The sequence below is a fragment of the Dipodomys merriami genome, unplaced genomic scaffold (genome assembly GCF_024711535.1).
Source record: "Dipodomys merriami isolate MVZ:Mamm:240054 unplaced genomic scaffold, mDipMer1.0.p SCAF_30, whole genome shotgun sequence".
Taxonomy (NCBI): Eukaryota; Metazoa; Chordata; class Mammalia; order Rodentia; family Heteromyidae; genus Dipodomys; species Dipodomys merriami.
In genome coordinates this window covers 7931953-7955367 of record NW_027204493.1, presented here as the reverse complement: position 1 = coordinate 7955367, position 23415 = coordinate 7931953, and the positions used below count along the sequence as shown (strand labels likewise).

Here is a 23415-nt window from a genome sequence, read left to right as displayed (position 1 = left end):
TGATTAATGATTTCCTAAATTCAATTTTCTATATAGAAAATGGGATACTGTCTTTAAATAGGATATTATTTAAGCACCAATTTATGTTTAATACAGGGTTTAAAAAGTTCAGTGGTAGGGTGCTTGCCTATACATACAAGGCCCTGAGTTTGATCTTCATCAAAAACAACAAAAGCAAATGTACCCAACTGTCTATCCAAGCCTTCTCTAAAGTGCATGCAGTCTCTTTCCACTAGATGGTGCAGTGGGAACATGATTGGAGTTGAACCTCTACTGAGCTCCAGCCTGTGCATGGGTCTACAGCATCCATGGTGATTGCTTAGCTCTTCTTTCCTTAATTCACAGAGACAAATTCCCCCAAATAAAAAGGGGAACATATGCTAAGATCGAGTTTTGCTTTATATCCTCTCCCAACGTTCAAAGTCTAATTGAAAGGCAATAAACAGAAACAAAAATCAGCATTATATTAGATTAGTAATGACAGAGGCAGAGATGTAATAAAATAAAATATAACCTTCTTAGAAGGAAAGGAAGAATGAAGTACACATGAATAAAACCTAAGAAAAATATATAAAGCTTTTGTAGAGAAAATGATAAAAATATTCAAAGAGGTAAATGAAAACTTCAATAAAAGGGGAATATATTAGGCTTGTGAGTAGGAAGATACTGTATGTCAGTCCTCTTCAAATCAATTTGCTAATTCTCAGTTCAGAATCTGAATAGGTAATTAAAGACCACAGGAAAATGAGGATAATAGATCTTTTTATAACTACTTTCATGTACAAAATCATAGACCATATCTTGTAATTTACGTAAGTTTGTTTTTTGTGGGGTAGAAGGAAAAAGAGATGGTTTTCTACCCTTCAAATATAACTTATACACACACAAAAAATAACCCGAATATTAACAAAGTCTGTTCTGTCCCTTAGGCTTGTAGAATTTTATTTTCTCCAACACATGTGGGCCTCTGCACATTTTTTACTTTTAATCTCTCCTTTGATCATTTTGACAAAGTCTAAGTTGCCTAATGCCTCTTAAGAAGTCTCTGTTGGGATTCTTCTCCCTTAAGAGACCTCCTCTTCTATTGTCTGACTCTGAGAGTGCATATCACAATCACACCTATACAAAAATATCTGATGGTGGCTTTGTTGTCTCCTTTAGGTAAGGGAGTTTAAAGGGCAGCAGTTTATTTTGGAGGAAGCCATTACAGGAGATTTTGCTTTGGTGAAAGCCTGGAAAGCAGACCGAGCTGGGAATATAATTTTCAGGTATTGTGATATTAAAAAAGTATATGTATATATATATATGTGTGCGTGTGCTGTGTGTGTGTGTGTGTGTGTGTGTGTGTGTGTGCTGTGTGTTATATGTCAGCAATCTGTATTTCCTAAATTATGATAAAAAGGAACATCATAGTGAGTTTGTTATTTATACATTCATCTCATCAATAACCTATGATCATATATGATCATTTGCATATGTATATATGATTATGGGCGTAATTCTGCCTTTCTGTAGTCTAACTGGTATGATAGACTTGTGAAGGTCCCTTGTGATTTGTTGAGGTTAATGTTGCATTGCATGTGAAATATTGGATTTATGTTCTCTCATACATATGTATAATTATTATTTTCCCCATGTGTTTTAGTAATTATGGCTAGGTTTTATCTTAGAAAGTATGTTAATATGTGATATTAATTTTTGAAATTGCTATTTATATGTTATCTTTTTTCATTTTTTTTTTTTGTCCATGGGGCTTGAACTCAGGGACTAGTCACTGCCTCTAAGCTCTTTTTGCTCAAGGCTAGTGCTCCACCACTTTGAGCCACAGTATCACTTCCAGTTTCTGGTGGTTAATTGGAGATAAGAATATCACAGACTTTCCTGCCTTATTGGCTTTGAATTGCTACCCTCAGATCTTGACCTCCTGAGTAGCTAGGATTACAGGTGTGAACCACTAGCACCCGGCATCTTAATGTGTCAAATTGCTTTAATATTCTAGAAAAATATTGCTAGTAATAATTTAAGTAAATTCTTTCCTGGTCCTTCTGATATCTTTGTAAAGTTTCTATCTGAAAAGTTGATTGTTCTGAATAATGGTGCAACTTTTTCCTAGTTATCTGGGTAGCCACAGGCTTAATTTATTTTGAACACCTGATTACCCCAAGCATATTGGTTTCTAAACATTTAGTGTCCAGAATAGTTGGGTGTTCTTTGAAAATTGTGTCACCTCTGGTAAAACACACTGTTTTTAGACTAAGAGGTACATATTTGTGCTCTTAGGTTACAGAACTCATATCCTTTCTCATATTTAGATTCTCATTGGCACTCATGATTCTTTTTATTTTTCTGTGTAGTACTGAAGATTGAAATCAGGGCCTTACATTTTCTAGGCATGTGCTCTACCACTTGAGCCATTCCTCCAGCCTCTTTGAACTTTGGTGTTTTTGAGGTAGAATCTTACTTTATGCCTAGTGCTTTCTTGTATTGCTGATGTTGACAGGAATGTACCATCGGGCCTAGCCATTGTGCTTCTTGCCTGAATTGACAAGTGTGCATCACAACACCCAATCATTCTTAGGGATGGAATCTCATGACCTTTTATGCCTGTGTTGGCCTTGAAATGTCATCCTGTGATTCCCTACCTCCTAAGTGGCTAGGATGATAGGCTTGAGCTACTGTGCCTTGCATAGTTTATTTCTAAAGAACTTATGTGATAGTAATGCTATAATATCTTATAATATCTTGAATTCAGCCACCCCCCTTTTTTTTTTTTACAGTTGTGGGGCTTGGACTCAGGGCCTGGGTGCTGTCTCTGAGCTCTTTTGCTCAGGGCTAGTGCTCTACCACTTTGAGCCACAGCTCCACTTCCAGTTTTTTGAGTGGTTAATTAGAGTCTCCTGAGAACTTTTCTGCTTGAGCTGACTTTGAACCACGATCCTCAGATCTCAGCCTCCTGAGTAGCTAGGATTATAGGCATGAGTCACCAGTGCCTTACTGAATTCAGCTATTTTTTTTTAAAGTATAACTACTTTTTGCAATTACTAGAGACATTTTGCCATACGTCTACTTTATTTGACATATTGGTGTAAAGTATATATATTTGTGTATATATACCTATCTATAATGTAGTTACATTATACTGATATTTAGTATATAATATATACTTAAAGTTTAGATAAATTATACAGTAGCAAGTGGAAATGGATTATTAGATTATTTAAAACATTTCTAAGAGTTTATCTTGTGCTCCATTGCCTGACTGCTCTGGGGCAATTGGAAGCCTTGCCCTAGTGTTTGTTAAGCTTTTGTGTGAAATGAGAACTCTTAGCACAGCGTGGTCAAGTGGTCTAGATTCTCAGCATGCTAGTTTCTTTCACATGTAGTGAGATACTCGAGCTTTGAATTCCTTCACCTTTGGCCAACACGTTGGTTTTTGAGTACAATGCATCTTGATCAGTGGCACCTATTTCATAATTCATAATTCAACCTGCTTCCTAGTGTTCATCCTCTTTCCTCCCTTCCTTTGTTCCCCTGTGTGTGATGCAGGAAAACCGCAAGGAATTTCAACTTGCCCATGTGCAAAGCTGCGCGGACCACTGTGGTAGAGGTAAGACAAGAGACTATTGCTGAGGTCTTTATTTTTTCTTTTTAAATAATTTGATCTTAGTCATTAGTTTAATGTATCAGCCTGTTTGTTTACTGAGGGCAAGCAATGACACCCTTGGGTTTTTTTTTTTCCTTTTTGGATTCTATTTAAATATACAGTAACTGGTATAATGAATGACAGCCTTGTGGCCATCTAGGATCTCACTAGAATGCTTTCGTTGGGGAATCCAACTGTGGGCCATCTTATAAATGATCTTTAAGAAAAAAAAGTATAAATCAGTGACTGCACTAAACTGAATCTCACCTCCTTTTTGCTAGCTGGGCCCTGATACCACAATCATTTAGACTCAGAGTAACAATTTTGCTTATAGCCATAACTAAATTCAATTACTAGACATATGATATTCTAGCCATGTTACCATGAGTGACAAAATATAATCAATCAGGAAAAGTTTTTCAGATAGACATTTAAATAATTTTTATATTTATCATATACTTAAGATAGAAAATACAATATTTTGATAAGCATGTATATAATAAAGTGATTACTGATGTCAAACTAAAAACAAAGTTCTTTGGTGCTTGAATAAAATAGTTCCTTATAGGAACCCAGTTTGAGTTCTGGAAATGAGGAGATATCTTCTGGGTATTTCATCTGATGGTAGTGTGTGTGTTCCATCTTTTGATTCACTAGCAGCTGCCTAAGATGGTGATTCATGGGGGTGTGCTTGAAATCATCACATATCATCAAATATCTGTTCCTCTGGAGGGAAGTAAGAGGGACTCTCATAATGGTGGGAATATGGTACTTTCACCCTGTGATTTTTTTCCAGTATACTTTTTTTTCTGTATACTTCCTGAATTAAACAATATGGTTTACTTTCTCTGTCTAATCTCTGCTCTTTATTTATTGAACCATTTTAATGATCTCTCCATGGCCTATATCTGAACCCTTACTGGAGAAAGAGCTGTCAGACGGTTTAAAATAATTGATATCTTAACACTTATTGACTTTACAGACTTCTCTAAAACTAGAGATATCAGCATTTCTTCTTTGAGAACAAAGGACAGAATGCTTTATTTTGGGAGATAATTCTATGAAAATCTTTTTTTCCTGTTAGGATGAGCCTGTCTTATTTTTTTAATAAGTTTTTTATTGTGAGAATACTGTACAGAGGGGTTAAAGTTACATGAGCAAGGTAATGAGTACATTTCTTATCAAGCATTGTTGCCCCCTCCTTTGTTTTTCCCCTACCATCCCTTCCCTCCCACCTTCACAACTACCCCCCCACCTAAATTGTAAAGTTCATTTTTCAACATAGTGTCTTCTATGTCTCATTGTTGCAATGGGTCAAACTTATTATTTTTTACTGAGAGAGAGAAAAGAAAAGTCTCAAGTGTCCAAGAATCATTGCAACTATTAGAGTAAAGAGGCTCTATTGTGGAAGAGAAGAGAAAATTCTTTAACTGAGCCTACAAATAAAAGAAAGGATATACACAGTGGATTCTATGCCTCCATCAGAAAGAATGACATTGCCCCATTTGTTAGGAAATGGAAAGACTTGGAAAAAATTATATTAAGTGAAGTAAGCCAGGCCCAAAGAAACATAGGTCCCATGGTTTCCCTTATTTGCAATAACTAGTATATGTTCGAGACAAGCAGAAAATGTCAGATAAGATGATGTTAATCAAAATGAACCCCAAGATAAGGACACAAGTAGTTTTTTTCTTTCTTGCTATTGTTTCTAACATATTTATTTATTTATTTTATAACGTATTTATAAGGTTTTTTTTTTGTTGCTTTGTATGTCCCTCCCCCATGGTATAACCCCTGTTTGCACTGTATTTAATGTTGGTATAATTTGGGGAGGGGAAGGGAAAAAGCAAATTGTTTAAATAGAGATGCAGGTGGATCCATTGCAAAATGACACGTACAAGACATTATGTTGAAAAACAAACTTTACAACTTTAGTGGTGGGGGGGAGTGTAGTCATGGAGATGGGAGGGCAGGGATGGTAGGGGAAAAACAAAGGCGGAGGTAACAATGCTTGATAAGAAATGTACTCATTACCTTGCTCATGTAATTGTAACCCCTCTGTATGGTATTTTCACAATAAAAAAACATTAAAAAATAAAAAAAAAGATGGGGCTGGAAAGGTGGCTCAGTGGTAGAGCGCTTGCCTTGCATGCCTGAGGCTCTGGGTTCGATTCCTCAGCACCACATAAGCATAAAGAAAAAAGCCAGAAGTGGTGATGTGGCTCAAGTGGTAGAGCGCTAGCCTTGAGCTGAAGAGCTGAGGGACAGCGCCCAGGCCCAGAGTTCAGGCCCCATGACCAGACCCCCCAAAAAAATTAAAAAAAAAGAAAGGCTGCTTCTTCCTGTCCCAGCTCAGAAATCTCTCTCTTTCCCAGCATGTATCCTGATAGACCCAGACACACGTTAGAGTCCCTTCCAATTAAGTACTTTGCATACCAACTCCCAGATAACTGCACCGCCCTCTTTGGTAGCCAGTAGCCAAGTGTGACTTGAAAAGTTTAAATGAATTAAAATGAAATGCAGTGCAATTTTAGTTCCTCAGTCATATTCATCACCGTTCAAGGCTTCCCTAACTTTTTGTGGCTAATGATGACTGTGTTTATCAGTACAGAGATTTATTTCATGTTTATTTATTTTGAGAGATTATGGCTTTTGCAGGAAACTTTAGTTGACAGAGGTAGGTTAAGAGAATTAAAATAAAGTCCATATACTATTCTTGTTTAGGGACTTAAGCAAAACAACTATTTAGGCATTTAAGTATTGTTATACTTTTACGTCTGTATGCTTATCATAGAAAGGACCCTATGCTGACTGGAGTTAGAAGAATGCTGTTGTCGAAAGTGGAAAGTAATTTGGAATTGATGATGTATAGGTTGTCCATTTTCTAATATGGAACTTAATCATGATTTTGTGATTTATGTATTATTCTGAGTCCACTGATGTAGCTGGAACTCCATCTTCTTTTTTTATTTTTTTTATTTTTATTTTTTAAATTTAATTTAATTTTATTTGTGAACATACTGTACAGAGGAGTTACAATTACATGGGCATGGGCAGGATAATGCGTACATTTCTTACCAAGCATTGCAGCCTCCTCCTTTGTTTACCCTTCACATCCCTTCCCAGCCTCCCCCCTCCCCCCAATTCTGTGTATGCCCTATACACTCTGTTGTCTGTATTGGCCTCTAGAATATTATGATCCTTCTCTTCTAAACCTGTGCTGCTTTGCTTTATAGTAATCCTCCTGACATGGATGACTATGAACTGGTCTGGAGGATGGTATTTAAAATGAATCTTGAGAGATCACTTATTTAGTTATCTGCATCATCTTCTGGGTGCTACCTGTTGGCCGTAATGATAGCTACCATCAATCAAAGATTTATTAATGGTCTCATTTGTATCAGTCCCTGCTGATCCTTTATGTGCACTTAATTTTTTCATAATAGTCCTATGAGGTAAGAACTATAATTATTATAATTTTAGACATGGGTACTTTAAGGCTCAGAGAGGTTGAATGACATACCCGAGGCTAGACAGCAAGGCTGAATGAGAACAGAACCACAGAAATATTGATTGCATAGCCTCTGTCCTTACCTTTGTTTCATAAAATACTTCAGATCCTCATCATAGGTCAAAGTCTGGAAGGACATTGGACACCCAGAATATTTTATTTCTATTATAATTAAGCAGATTGAGAGCTTTTGTTCAACCTCTCCTTCTATCCTTGCCTGTTCTTGGTCATTCTGATTACAGTTGGCTTTTTTTAATCAGTGCCATCTTCCTTGGAGATAGCCTTGAGAAAACAATTAGCCCGAGCAATAGTCCTACATGTTCATTCTTCCTCCTGGGCTCTTGTTTATTCTACCCAGTAGCCTCATGATCCTCACACAATTCCCTAAACATGGTGATTTATGTCTACTATAGTACTTCAGTATAAAGTACTGTCAGTTTTTAGCCAAACCAATATGAATGTCACATATCGTTTTAAAAACCACAGGCCATTTGTATGCTTCTCTCTACACTGTGACGCATTCCAGGCAGACTTGTATCTTTCTCCCTTTCTTAAGGAACTGGGTAGTTACTTGAGAAAAAAACAAGCAAACAAAAAAAACCAAGTACAAGTGGGTGTACCTACTGTCACACATGTCACAGAGATGCTTCTCTTTTTAGCGTAGACAGTGTTATTTCTGGCCCTCCCTCCCTTTGAGTGGGTGAAGTCTTCTCGATGAACTGAATTAGCCAGAATGACTCCCGGCGTTGCCTTGTGTATGTGTAATGAATAACGGGGCAGACTCAGGCTGCTCAGTCTCTGGAAGGGGGCTCTTTCTCAGGAGAATTCTTGTTAACTTCACAATGGTCTGTAAGCTTCCCTGCCAGCTCCCGTGTATACACCCACCGTCCTGGCTTTCTCTGGGAAGTGGCCTTTCTTTTTTTTAGGTAAAAGTTTATAATAGAAAATCTAGGAGGAGGGGCGGGAGTGCTTCACTCATGACACTGTTGATGCTTTGTCTCCTGCCAACAGCCTGGCGTGCATGTGTTGTCAGGAAAGGTCATCTGACTCAGCCCCTGAAGGCTGCTGAGGCTGCCTGTAACCAAAATAACCTGGCTGGTTTGGTGTTCTTTGTGCTGTCACACTTGTTCCATGGCTTGTATTATAAGACAGCAAAGATTTACATAAAGTCCTTTCAACTATTATAGTTATTTTGTAGCCATTATAGTTATTATATAGCTATTATAGTTATTATAGCTTTTGGTTAAAATAAATATCCTTCTAATCACAACTTAAATACAATAATTTTTATTATAGTATTTGTATTGTGGTATTATAGATATTACCGCCTAAGAAAGAATTATTTATAGGACATTCTTAATACATACATGTTGCATACATGTGATGTGTTTGATGAGGCATAGTAAACTGAGCTCCTGTGAACCCATGTAGTGTAAGAATTAGAGTGATCTTTCTATCCAGAGATAACCACTACCAGGAAAATTGTTTCTACCAACATCCTTCTCTTATTTATTTATTTATTTATTTTTATGAATCTATATTATAAGGTGGAAAAAAATTTAAAGTGATATCTTACATTTTTTCAGAAATATTTATAGCAGAGAAGCATTGGGAAGTGCAACTTCTGTGTGTGTTCTGCACTAATACCTGGCAAATTCTCTGTCTCTCTGTCTCTGTCTCTGTCTCTGTCTCTTTCCTTTAGTGCCCATCCTGGGCCTTGAATTCTGGGCCTGGGCACTGCCCCTAAGTTCCTTTTATTCAAGGCTAGTGTTCTATCACTTGAGCTACAGCACTACATCCAGCTTTTTCTGTGATTAATAGGAGATAAGAGTCTCCTGGACTTTGTTGCCTGAGCTGCCCTTCAAACTGCGATCCTCAGATCTCAGCCACCTGTGTAGCCAGGATTACAGGTGTGAGCCACCAGCACCTATCTAAATTCCATCTCTTGTTAGGATCTTAACTTGAGGAAAAAAATGGGGGGGGGGCAGGTGGGGGCCTGACAAGTGGATATGTGTTGATTCTGCTTAGTGGGTAAGGAAAGGTGAAGACTGCAGTGAGAATGATGTTATTGTTTTTTGTTGTAAATGTGTATTATAGAGGTAGGCACTGCTGCTCCTGCCTGTAATCCTAGTTATTCAGTATGCTGAGATCTGAGGATCACAGTTCCAAGCCAGCCCTGGTAGGAAAGCCCATGAGACTTTTTTTTTTTTTTGCCTTTTAAGTGGGTTAGTTCAATTTCAAGATGATACAGAATTGAAGAATAGAACAAAGAGCAGACTAGGGCAGGAAGATAGGCTGAGTTTACTTTAAATTCACAGCTGAGGATGGGATGGGAATGGCTGACACGATGCTAATAAACTTAGAGACTAAGCTACTGTAGGATTTATTTTTGAAAGGTTCTTAATGTTCACAGAGTCCTAGACAAAACTTCATCTGCCTATAGGTGACAGTGGTGTTATGGCAGGAAATCCAGGTGTTTAATGAGAATGGAATCAAGGGGCCCCTTCCCTGTAGCCTTTGCTTTCAGTTCCTCGAGTTTCTTCTGCTCCTCTTTTTGTTTCTGCTTGAAGGCTTGCCTTCCTCCTCCATCTCCTTGGCATGCTTCAGGGGATTCTTGCCACCTTCATGTCTGGATATGATGTCAGCTGCACCTTCACCCAGACCCTGATCTGAAACCCATGAGACTCTTATTGCCAATTTACCATCATAAAGCTAGAAGTGGAGCTGTGGCTCAAGTGATAGAGCACTAGTGTTGAATGAAATAGCTAAGGACAAAGCCCAGGCCTAGAGTTCAATCTCCAGTGCACAAAAACATTTATTATGGAAGAGGGTTAAGCTATATGCACACACACACACACACACACACACAGAGAGAGAGAGAGAGAGAGAGAGAGAGAGAGAGAGAGAGAGAGAGAGAGAGAGAGAGAGAGAGCGAGCAATGGATGCTCCTGGCCCCAGCTGCAGGGACTTGGAGCCTCTTAGAAGCAGGTTCACTACTGACCCCTTACATCCCATCTCCTTTCCTTTTCACTCTACCATGCTACTTTGAAACAAATACCAGCTGTTATATCTCAGAGATTTTTAATGTTTCAGGCATTTTTCTAGATCCTGAAAGTACAAAAACTAGACCAAACAGGGACCAATCCTTACCCATGGAAGCCTTTTCATTCTGATGGTACAGATATACATTCTCCCCTTCTTCGCATCTTCCAATGTCTACCCCTTTCCCTTTGACCTTACCCCATCCCCTTTAAGCACCTGCTTCCATAATTAACTCTTATTTTCCTTTGGAAGTGGCGTGACCTTCAAGACTTCTGTGCTAGAAGCTGGGTCCTTGTGTGGCATTATTAAAGTGAACCCTTCAGAGGAGGATTGTAGTTGGAAGTAGTTAGGTCACAGGAGCCTGGCCCTCACAGGGAATGAATGCCAATAACTTGGAGTTGGTTAGTTTTCTGGAGAGTAAGTTGTTATAAAACAAGGGCACTCCACAGCATGGCTTCTGCTGGTGGTGGTTGCCTTTTTTTTTTTTTTTTGCCATGTTGTGACTCAGCCAGTGGTTCCCTTACTCGAGGCAGGACAGATGAGGCTGCCTGTTCTTGGACTTTGAGCCTAGGAACCTGTGAGCTACATAAACTTTCCTATGTAAGGCACCTGGCCTCAGATATCTTATTACAATGATAGAAAACAGACTCTTACCTAAATCTGACATTAAGACATTGAGCTAAGTGAAGAACGTGATTTTGAGATCAGTTTCCTAGCATCTGTGATTCTCTGAACAGCTTTGCAAAAATGATCAAACCACTTATTAATTCACACTACAATAGAGCGCAAGTACAAGGTGGGTTTCACCAGGCAATTCCATAATGTCAGTGGATCATAATAAATGTTTAATTTCCACGGAGCAGGCCAATTAATATATAATGCTTTAGAAACTTTGGCTATCTTCCTGCTTTTGTGACCATGAAAATACCTACAGGATAAACATAATTCTTTTCATCTTAAATTTACTTTATTCTTCATCTTTATACTAGAAATGCCCAATACTGGTTTATAAAACAGTGGAACCAGAGTTTTCAAGAGACAATGAAAGGAAGAAAGGGTATAAATAGGACACCTTGAGCTTCCAGGTTTCCAGGCCGAGTACTATTTGTTCCCACGCTGAGGAACCTCCCGAGACCGATCCACATTCACCTCATGTGCTGGGAACAACTGCTCACACCTGTGTGGAACTCATTCACAAGAACATCTCTGAAGTGGCTGAAATGTCAAAGGTGACATGATGGATGTTGAAACTTAATATGAAATGTCCTTCGCTGTACTTAAACATTAGCTTGGTAAAGCTGTCTGTTTCAGTTAACCAGAAAAATGAGGTCAACAAGAACAGTTTCTTCTATTCCTCCTGACTCTCCCTGCAGAGGCTAGTTCAGTTAAAGAGGAAAGAAAAGAAAGAGAGGTATTTGTCTCATATAAAAAGAAGAAAACACCTTCTCCCTCTTAACCAATACTTCCCTGAGCCTTGAGGGCCTTTGATAAGTGTTACTAAATGGTTATGGAGACAGTAATGATATCATTCACACAGATTACTTAAAAATACTTTTTTTTAAACCTTTAGTCATTGTACAAAGGCCTATCAGTTCAACATGGCAGTTTATGAGTATAATGCATCTTGATCAATATTACTTTTTTATTATCTTTAAATAGTTGGAAAAGAGGTCTTAATTTGTGAGTTAAATGCATCTTGATCAGTGTGACATCTTTCATCATTCTCTGTCATCTCTCCCAACTCCACCCAGCCCCTCCATTTACCTACTTCCATTTTCACATATATACATTGAATATGATGACTGCATTTTTCTCACCCTTCCTCTCTCTATTCATTGGCCCTCTTTCTTTGACCTTTACCCAACTTCCTAGAATTCGTTTTGTTAGACTCAGTTGTTCAAAGGAATTATATCACTTGAATCCTCCCCTGCACGTGCCATACTTTAGTTTGCTTGTGTATATATGCTTATGACCCCGTATATGTGTAGAAACATATTTATAGAGTTAACTTCCACATATAAGAGAAAATATGCATCCATTATTGCTTTTTAAACATGTTAAATTGTATAACATCTTTAATTTATGCTTTTCCTTTACAATTTTTTCAGTTACAAGATTTTATTTATGCTTTTGGATTTCCTTTGTTTTTCTTACTGATTACTAAACCCAAAGATGTATCTGTAAATTTTGTGCTCCAAATTTGGCCAGGTATGGTATCAAATGCTTGATAGAAAACATTTGAATATCCTAACATAACTACACTAGATGAACTGACTGGTATAATTTGTTTCAAAGTATTGAAGTATTTAAAGATCATTAATTTTCTTGAATTTTCATGAAATTTTACATTGGTTGATGTAAATGAAGATATACTATAATTAAGTAGTTTGGCAAAGATTTAAAAAAATCTTCAATAATGGACTTACATAATTTTCATAGATATGTAACTATAGACTTGGTGAATGCTTGGTGCTTACTTAAGTACTGTTTTTGGTGTGCTCCTGTAGATTACTAAATTTAAGTCTTAGCCTAATGACATCTGCATTGAGAAGAAGAGCAAAAGAGAAAAACGGTTCATTGATAATAAGACTATATTAAGGAGAGTGCTAATCTTGACATTTTATTTCTTGTTGCCTGGTAACAATGCAGCAACCTGTGAAAGAGTCTTATTATCTTAGGGACAAAGAACTGTACCAAATCATGGGGCAGAAACACCAATTCCAGCAAGTGTGGCTTTTCTTATTTATTTTTTTATTTTTTTGTGTCCGGTCGTGGGGCCTGAACTCTGGGCCTGGGCGCTGTCCCTCAGCTCTTCAGTTCAAGGCTAGCGCTCTACCACTTGAGCCACAGTGCCACTTCCGCTTTTTTCTTTTTGCTTATGTGGTGCTGAGGAATTGAACCCAGGGCCTCAGGCATGCAAGGCAAGCGCTCTACCACTGAGCCACCTTCCCAGCCCCTCTTTTTTTTCAAATTGTGAAAATACCATACAGAGGAGTTACAATTACATGGACAAGGTAATGAGTACATTTCTTATCAAGCACCTTCCCAGCCCAAGTGTGGCTTTTCTATGCCATCATCCTTCCCCAATGCTGGTGCTGTTTCTTATTACAGTACAGAAACACTAAAAGAAAAAGTCATTTTAATAATATATCCCTTTGTGAATGGATTGCTAGATTTTATTCTAGCCAGTTTTGGCTTTTTGACTTTGTATATATTTGTGTGTAGTCTTAGAGGTTGTACAAATTTCTGTTTTAGCAACTTGTACTATCCAAATCTAAGCTCTTAAATGTCATCATAAGCATGCATATTATAAGTGATACTTCATTAGCTCTCATTAGGTGTCATTTATTCTTGACCACCTAGAAGCAAAGAAAAAAGATCTGGGCAGAATTTTTTTTTCCTTATGAAAAATAGGGCACATTTGTTATCTTTCTCTAGTATCTAGTGTCCCTCCTTTAGGAGGGGAAGGAAGCTTGTTGAGTTGTAATTAGTTGATCAATTAATTAATCAATAATTAATTTATTATTTTTGCCAGGCAGGTGCTTTACCACTTGAGCCATGCCCCAGATTTTTTTTTAAATTTTATTTTATTTGTGAACATACTGTACAGAGGGGTTACAATTACATGGGCAGGATAATGTGTACATTTCTTACCAAACATTGCAGCCTCCTCCTTTGGTTTATCCTTCACATCCCTTGCCAGCCTCCCCGCTCCCCCCAATCCCAATCCTTCTCCTTCCCCCCACCCCCCCCCCCCCGCACCGATGTTGTAAAGCTTGTTTTGGACATGACAACTTGTACTTCTCATTGTTGCAACAGGTCCGCCTGTATCCTTAAACAACTGGTTTTTCCCCATCTCCTTCACAAGTTATACTGACATCAAATATAGTGAAAGCAGGGGTTATACTGTGGGGGAGGGACATTCAAAGCAACAAAGACATAATCATATAAATGCGTTAGAAACACATGCATGAAAGAAAAAAACATTAAAATACATATCTAAGGGTTCATTTTCCTGACATCACATTATCTGACCTTTTCCGCTTGACTCATACATATACTAGATATTGCAAATAAGGGAAACCATGGGACCTATGTTTCTTTGGGCCTGGCTTACTTCACTTAATATAATTTTTTCCAAGTTTTTCCATTCCTAACAAATGGGGCAATGTCATTCTTTCTGATGGAGGCATAGAATTCCATTGTGTATATATACCACATTTTCTTGATCCATTCATCTACTGAGGGGCATCTGGGTTGGTTCCATATCTTAGCTATGGTAAATAATGCTGCAATAAACATAGTTGTGCTGGTAGCTTTAGTGTGGTCTTGTTTGTAAACATTTGGGTAAATGCCCAAAAGTGGGATTGCTGGGTCATAGGGGAGTTCTATGTGAAGTCTTTTGAGGCATGCCCCAGATTTTTGTCTTAGTTATTTTTCATATAAGATTTCACATTTATGCATAGGTTGGCCTGAACCTCACTTTTCCATGTGGTGCTTACTGTATTGCTGGGAAGCCGGGTGTATGTCACTATGCCCAGCCTCCGCACGTGCTCATGCACTGCCCTGTGATTTGGTTTAAATGTGAGGCTGATTCAAGTTGTGTATAACTATTTTTCTCTATATTTTGAGTTCATAATTATTACTGTTTACAACAAAGATGGTTTATCCACTGGCCTAGTTTTGCACCACCTAAGTGCTAAAAATAGTTTTACATTTTAGGAGGATTGTTAAAAATAAATACAAGGAGAGAAGTATATGACAGTCTATAGACCATACAACCTAGAATATTAACTTACTGTTTCCATTAAGACGGTTGGCAGACTCTTGGTTTAAAGCATAATTTAATTTCTGGAACCTAAATACATTAAATGTCGTTGGTGTTATTTCTTACATAACCGGTGAACTGGAGTGTAATTGAAGTAAAATAATGATAATGGGTCTGAAAAGAATTTATATAGAGATAGGGAAATGACTGTGATTTTGTAGGCCTCCTTTTAGGTATCCATGAGAAGAAGGGAGGTTCTGGATAGCAACTTGTTTACCACCTCTGATTGTGACAAGGTCTTTAAAATCTTCATGCCTCTGTCAGCAGCTCTGCTCTGAATGTGGTCTAATTGCCGTTGGAAGGTTTATTTTACCGAAAGTACATTATTTGTCCTTTTCTATTTGACTACCACAAACTTGAGGGCCAGTTTCCTATATGTACAGATACAGATTGGGAGGAGAGTTGAGAGGAGACATCTCCCACCTGTTCCAGTGTCCAGCATATGGTTGCAGCTGTTGGCTAGCAGAGATTCCAGGGTCTTCCAGAGTCTTCTTATGTCCTTGGGTTTGGAAAGACCCATAGTCCCAGTCTTTCATCTGTGCCCTTTTGTATGCTGGAGAGGGGAAGGAGAAACATGGTACGAGAATTTGAAGACAGTGAAGCTTATTTTCTCAGCTTTCCAAACTGTGGCTTTTAGATATCTGTCTATGTCAGAAACACATTTGTAAGCTTAAGCTGGCTATTTTGTATTTGCTGTGATAGTAAATCTCCAAGTAGGAAGTTAACCGAGTTAGCCATGAGCTTTCTTGTCTTGAACCAGTCCTCATAAACAGTAGAGAATGTTTGAACCAGTTAAAGTGTATTCTCATGGCAAAATTCAGTTATTTTATCTAAATTGAATCAACTTATCTTTTTATTTTTTAAAGAAGTTTGTATTGTGAAAATACTGTACAGAGGGGTTACAATTACATGAACTAGATAATGAGTACATTAATGAGTACAAGCATTGTTGCCTCCTCCTTTGTTTTTCCCCTACCATCCCTGCCCTCCCATCTCCACAACTACATTTCCCCCACCCCCCCTCCCTCAGCCAAAGTTGTAAAGTTCGTTTTTTGACATCGCATCTTTGTTGTTGTTGTTGTTGCTGAGTTGTGGGGCTTGAACTCTGGGCCTGGGCGCTGTCCCTCAGCTCTTCAGCTCAAGGATAGTACTCTACCACTTGAGCCATAGCGCCACTTCTGGTTTTCTGGTGGTAAATTGGAGATAAGAGTCTCACAGATTTTCCTGTCTGGGCTGGCTTCGAACTACGATCCTCAGATCTCAGCCTCCAGAGTAGCTAAGATTACAGGAATGAGCCACGAGTGCCTGGCTTCAGCTTATCTTTCTTATAAGCAGTTTCATATGCATTCATATGCTCATGTTTTACAATGCTTTTATACTTTTCAAAGTACTTCCCCAGGAATTAGCTCATTTGATCCTCTAATTACCAGGTAAAGTCAGAGAAGCAGTTTTATTCCAGTAATAGAAATGAGAAAACAGACATGGACAAAATTCTGGGAATAGATCACCTTAAATGTTTAAAGGACACCTAGAAGATTTAGTTTAAGTCTTTTCATCCTCTACCTGTCACTTGCCACTGATGACAACAGTATTGAATCTATTTCTGAATTACTCTTCAATAGAGGTATTGGAAGCTGAAAATGTTGATGGGATTGGATTTTTAAGCTTTCATGTGAGGTTGTAGATGTGATGATATGAATATGTAGTACTCAGGGAGAGGTTTACATGGGAGTTATTCTACTGGGACTGATCCACATAGATTAGATGAGTTAGGATCATGGAATGGATCACTTAGGGAAATTAGATCTTGGATTAAGCCCTGAGGCTGGTCATAGTTTTCTTTTTCTCCTTCTTCTTGCATCTTCTCATTCTTCTGCTCTCTTTCCCCTCCCATTCCTTTCTTTCTCTATTACCTTCCTCGTTTCAGAATCTGAGATTAAGAATCACTTTTCTGCAGATGTTCTCCATTCTCCTCTTGACCCTTCCTGCTGCTCTGGGTAATGGCTCTTGGATGACTGTGTTCTCACTGACAGGCTGATGTGTGTCATGAATGGCAGCTGGCCAAGATACCCCAGTCAGGCATGCTCTTCCCCTGTCTTCCAAAGACCTTGGAATTTAGGGGATGAAAATTCTACAGTAACCCCAATTTCTAAAGTCTTAGACATCATGCAAAACCTAACCTAGGCTGTTTTTATGTTGATTCTAATCTTTACTAACTCAACTAATATTTAAACTCCAGCGAAGACAACCCAAATAATGTTGATATCTTACGTTAAGCAATAACTACAGGGCTTAGGTGGAGATTATGATACCTTGAAGAAGGACAAGGTCTCCTAAATCTATTGTTTCATTAACTTGAGATGCACACACTCAAAAAATGATAGGCTCCTTTTGCCTTCATGTTTTATTTTGAGTCTGAGTCAATGGCGTTTTTGATTTCTGTATATTATGACCCAGAAGATACAGATCTTTTGGTTTATGAAATGAAATTTGTTCCCAGATAAAACTTGCTTATGTTGACCATCTAGCTTCACTCTTTTTGAATGAAACTAGCATCTGTTTGTTTTGGGGGGTAAAAGAACAAGTGCATAAAGAGGACCTCAGCTCCTCATTGATGATTTATGTTCAAGCACAGGACACCACTGCGTGCCCACGTCAGAGAGAGAAGACGTTTAAAAATAGATATTTTCCACATTTCCTCAGGATAGAGCCTCTTGCCTAATATAAATAAATTATATGTAAGGAAGCAGGTGTGTTTTCACTGCTTCCTTAGGAAAGTTTTGCCTTGTTGAATATTCACAGAATCATAAAAAGTATCTCATGTTTTGTATATAGATGAAATAGTCAAACAGTTGTTAACTTGGGAGAAATAATGAAAGACTAGAACAGAAGGATTGTTAGGAAATAATGGTTTCCTGCTCTGTTTCATTCTATGGAGAAACCATACCACAGTGTATAAGAGTTTAAGTCACCCTCTGTCTGATTCAGTTTTTGAAGCTCAATGATAATATTCAGTATTTTCACTTGGTAACTAATGTCATTTTCAGGTAGATAATTGAAAATAAATCTAAATCTAATTCCCCTGCAGGAGAAGAGAAACGGGATGGGAGAACTCTTCCACTTTCTCTGTACCTTTTGTGGAAAAGGAACTCAATCATTTAAGAATCTATTTTAGTTTCGTTAAGTTGGGGGGTGGGTATGCAAGTTTTGTCTTGTATTAGAGAAAGTTCTCTGAAGCTGAGAATTTTGTTTTAAATTTTGGAAAAGCCTTGCTGCCACAGACAAAATAATTTCAGGGAAGCAATATTCATCCTTACCAAATTTAGGTGGATACAGGGTGAATATTAAAAACTTGAAGATGAAAGCTGTAGAGAGTTTTAAAGTTTTGGTACAACCTAAATTTCTCTCAGTTTGAAGATTTTTATAAACCTCATTCATTTTGGAATTGGCTCTTCAGGGAGAGAATTAGACCTTTAGAAATAAAAGAAGCATTAGAAAAAAATTTAAAGGCCATTCTGTTTCTTAGCTCTGGCTGTAAAGAGGAATGTTTTAGCTGCTTTTTTAAATTTATAGATTGTTCTCAGTGCTTTTGGAACTCAAAATCTTTTCATTTCTTCTTTGTTGACTCACATTTTTAATGCACAAGGCAGCGTTTATGTCTACATTGATGAGGACTAGGTTTTATAAGGAGACAGAAAAATTGAAGGGAAGCTTTCTATATGAAGCTCCTTCCCAGGAAATAGGAGTTAGTAAAATGGACCCAAGTGGAAGATGAATAGCTCAGCTATGCCATGCACAAGTCAGACTGAAACAATATTTTCAATAGTACAAAGAGCAAATTAGGTTGTTTATAGCCTAATAACAATAACAATAACAACAACAAAAGTGATGAGAATTGTTGTTTATACCGTGTACTTAATGCAAAACACTAACTTAAGTCGTTATTCTAATAACCCTTTGAGGTAGGTGTGTTATTATCCTTACTACTTTTAGTAGGGGAAATTGGGATAATGAAAATATTTAAGAAAAGAGAGCCAGTTAGGAGGAAGTTTTACCTCTAGTGCTTATGTTCTGAAGCACAAGCAAAGATGGCTGGTATATTTTAAAGTAACTTTGCCTGTATACTTTACAGAGCTAATACTTTCATATGATTTATTGCTGTCTTACTGACAAGGTCACAGAGCTTTGTCTACTTGAAATTTTTTTCAGTTAACTAACTATAGCCCTGGGACTTTCATAAACACAAAATTAAAAACCATTCAATAACATATTACCTTTCCAAACATACAAGATAATCTCATAAAAGCTATAGAATGAAATTTTTCCTATTTCAGAAGCTAGACTGTGTTTTTCTCTCCACCAAAAATCAGGTATATAGTGAAAAAACAATACTTTGAATCCAAATAACAAAATGTTGAAACAAGGATATAGGTTGACCCATTGTAACAATGAGATGTACAGGACACTATGTTGAAAATGAACTTTACAACTTGGGGGGAGGGAGGGAGGAGTTGGGGAGGTGAGGAGGGAAGGGATGGTAGGGGAAAAACAAAGTAGGGGGTAACAATGCCCGATAGGAAATATATTCATTACCTACATGTAACTGTAACCCCTCTGTACAATATCTTTACAATAAAATATTTATATGGATATATAAAGAAATGGTCATTGTTTAAAAAATAGGTACTTTGAATTTCTTGAACAATGTGCAGGAGCTTGGAAATCATCATTCCCATCCTCACAGAAGAGAACATAGCTCATCAAAATGAAAATCAACTGTTTTTGTAGATCTGTCAGAAAGTTGATGTTACAAGGCAAACCATTGCTTGCTTCCCAAGCCAGAGAGAAGACAGGCTACTTCAGAATCATTTCCTACCAGAGCAGAGGCCTGAGGAGCAGTCTCCATGGCCTTAGGAAAGCCTGGACTGTTGGGTAGATTGTGGGAGGCTTATGTGGACAATTTCTAGAGTTCAAAACTCCAGGGTGGCTGGTCTTGGGAGGGGCTCATATTTTGGTGAGTCTCATCTTTAGGATTCCTATTCAATTTTCCTGCTTCTGTCAGGGAGAGGAGAAAAGTAACTCTTCTGAAATGCAGCCAGAGCTTTCTGTGGGTAACAGGGCCTGCCTCAGGTTAAATGAATGCTAACAGTGCTCTCAGGAAAGAAGGGGGAATACTGTTTTGATTTGCTTGTATTATCTGTGAAGCAGTAGAATGCTATTTGGAAAGGGCTTTGTTTAATTGGTAATAGGAAAAAATAATTACAAAACAGACAAATGACTTGGATAGATTCCTAATTATTGGAGAAAATACACAAAGGAAAATATGTATACAAAAAGGAGAGGTGGGACCCTACGGATTTGATCCTTTTCCTGTGTATCACAGGTCTTAGGATATTTGGGATGGGATGAGTTGAAATGGGTGCAGAGAAACTTTCTGCATGAAACCAAAGGATCTAAGAGGGAAAAAAAATGAAATTGTCAGTGCCTTGGCTTGATAATTTTATTAATTCCTATATTTGTTCATGTATGTCTTTTTTATAAAGTAAAATGTGAATTGTATATACATATATATTCAGTACATAAAATATGTGTATAATTTTCATGTCACTAAATATTGACTGAAGAAGGATATCTTAGTGTTATATCAACCATTGTATTATTTGGGTTTCATATGTTTTTATCTTCCACTGGTATTTATGATGCTTTAGTGAGTATTTGTGTTCTTTGCTTATGCATCTCTGATTACCTGCTTTGACCGAATTTTTAGAGGTGGTTTTCCTATGTGTATGTGTATCAACATTTTAAGGAGTTTGGGTAAATACTGACAAATTGTTCTGTTGGATGGCAATACTCCCTATGAAAGTATATTTTGAACCATTATTGACAACATGAATATTATACTTTAAATTTTTTTGATAATTGGGCAAGTGAAAAAAATGCTGCCTTATGCTTTTAATTTCTGTATTTTTAGTAACAAGGGGAGTTGAGTATTTGTTATGCATTTATTGAATGTTTCTATCTCTTCATGATATTTATGTGTTAAATACTTTTTGTTGGTAATGTCTCTATAGTGTTTTATACTTAAGTGTTCTGAGCCTCTTATTTAGATGAGGAGTGTTGAGAAGAGACTAAGATAAGGTACAGGGCTGTAATTAAGAGTCAACCAGTGGAGGTTCAACCCCAGTTTCCTGGAGACTCCTGGAGGCTTGACTCAAGACAGGAACAAGAGCATGGCTAGTTTCAGCTCTCCGGAAGAACACAGTAGTAACCCACAGTAATCATAGCAAATATTTTCAATGGGACAGTTTGCCATGGCTGGCAGATGCACCCCTAAAGTCTGGCCCCCAAAGAAGGTGCTGGTTTTTTATGCACTGTTGATTGAATCACTGTCTCGAGACAGCTCTCACTTTGCTACAGCTCGTGATTTCCTACACAGTTTCCGATGGTCTATGATTTTCTACACAAGGGCCTTGTTGCAAAGTAGGACATGGATTCTGTTCACAAAGAGAAAAGAAGAAAGGACTGGAGGGCATTTGAAACATGACATCATTGTTTGGAATTTATCTGTTATATCCTCCCTGAAAGGCCATTCAATACTCAGGTGCTGTGACCGATATAATGAAGACTTACAAAATGAGGTCTTACAAAATCTTATGGCAAAAAATGACCAAAAAATACATTTTCTAATTTCGTCTTCTCCTGCCTTTTACTCACAACTTTTGTCCTACTTACCAATTCATTCTGTGTTTTTGTTAAGATTCAGCTTGTGATTTTAAAGTCACTCCTATTAAAAGTAATAGTGGTTTCCTCACTCCTTCCAGAGACCTTGTCAAGAATTATTATTTTTTTTTCCACTTCAAATATAGAGCTAGTCTACAAATACTGAAGTGATAATTAGGGCTTAGGTAAGATTGTTTCATTTTACAAATTAGCTGCTATTTCTCTAAAGGAGTTAATCTGCAAATTTTTCTGCTTCAAGAATATCACTGGAAGAAGGCAGTTTAAAGTCACAAAACAAATGCACTGAAAGCTCTTGAATAATAGGGGGAAATGGAAGGGGAAAGTGAGAGCAGGTAAGGTGATCAATCTGACAAATGTATTGTGTAGGCATGTGTGAAATACCACAGCAAAAAAACTTTTGAGCAATTAGCATGCACTAAAGATGAATGAGTGACAGGAATGTGGAGCAGGTCCTAAGGGGAAGTACTAGAGGTGAAGGAGAGAGTAAACAAGGGGGGTGAATATGATCAAGATACTTTATGTTCATGTGGGAAAGGGAACAGGAAAGCTTGTTGAGATTGGCCTGGGAAGAGGAAGGATGAGGGAGAGGAAACAAGGAAGATCAAGATATGCTTATATGTATATTTATATGGGCATGTCAACAGGAAGTTCTCTTGTATAACTAATTTATGCTATGAAATATATGGCAAAAATAACATCATCCCTTACATAAATTGTTTAAGCAAGAAATATGTGCAAGGAAGTGGCAAACTATGCACTGATCCTTTTTTTATGACTGGTTATATTTTCTTCCAAGTGCATTTCTGTATTTATCAATATTATAATTGAAGCAACTTGCTTCAAGTAAAATTAAGATATACTTAAATATTTCAGTGGCCTTCTACTAGACTTCTAGAAAATACAGATCTGTCACCAAAATTAATAGAAGTGAGAGAATGTACTGGGTGCTGGCAGCTCATGCTTATAATCCTTGTCTGAGATTGAGAGGATAAAAGTTCGAGGCCAGCCCACCCAGAAAAATCTGTGTGAATCTATCTCCAAAATAACTTGCTGAGCAAGCCAGCCAAGTGAATATAAGGCCCTGGATTCAAATACCAGTAATAAAACAGCAACAACAAAAGAGTGAGAGAAGGTAATTGCAACATGTTAAAAAAAACTCCTTCCTGGAGAGAAGCTACAATTATCAAAAGAAACTGCCCTAGCAGCATTAACTCAGTTGCACTACCTTGTGAGTTGTTTGAAGTATGAAGGAAATCAAACTTGTTTTGATCAAGTGACCTGTTAATATTTCCTATCAGAAATGAGGACCTAACAACAGCTTCCTCATTCTAAAATAATTGAAAATTTTGAATGTCTTCCCTGACATCACCGTTCCTATGAACCCCTGAATCTTCCACAGGTAAGATCCTCCCACACTGTATGAATAAATCTCATCCATTCAGGACTCCATGCCTTTGCCCTGGCTGGGCCTGCTGCTTGTCCTTTTCCTGCCATTTTCCTACCTTCTCAGCGGAACTTCCCTCTACTTAGTATAGCATTTATTACAATGGTATACAATTAACTGTTTACTTGTCTTCTCTGTGAAACTTTGAGTGCCACCTAGGGCTTTTTAATTATTATTACCTATCTCTGCATCCCAAGCTTGAAGCA

General features: G+C 37.6%; 1 protein-coding gene across 1 annotated transcript in view; it reads left to right on the top strand.

Annotated features, from left to right (window-relative positions):
* Window positions 1-23415, top strand: part of Oxct1 (3-oxoacid CoA-transferase 1) — a 134420-nt gene that overhangs the window by 25736 nt on the left and 85269 nt on the right. Inside the window, exons 6-7 of the mRNA XM_070041107.1 lie at window positions 1162-1268; window positions 3547-3607. Of these exons, the coding sequence (XP_069897208.1) occupies window positions 1162-1268; window positions 3547-3607 (168 nt within the window). The remainder of the gene's footprint in view (window positions 1-1161; window positions 1269-3546; window positions 3608-23415) is intronic.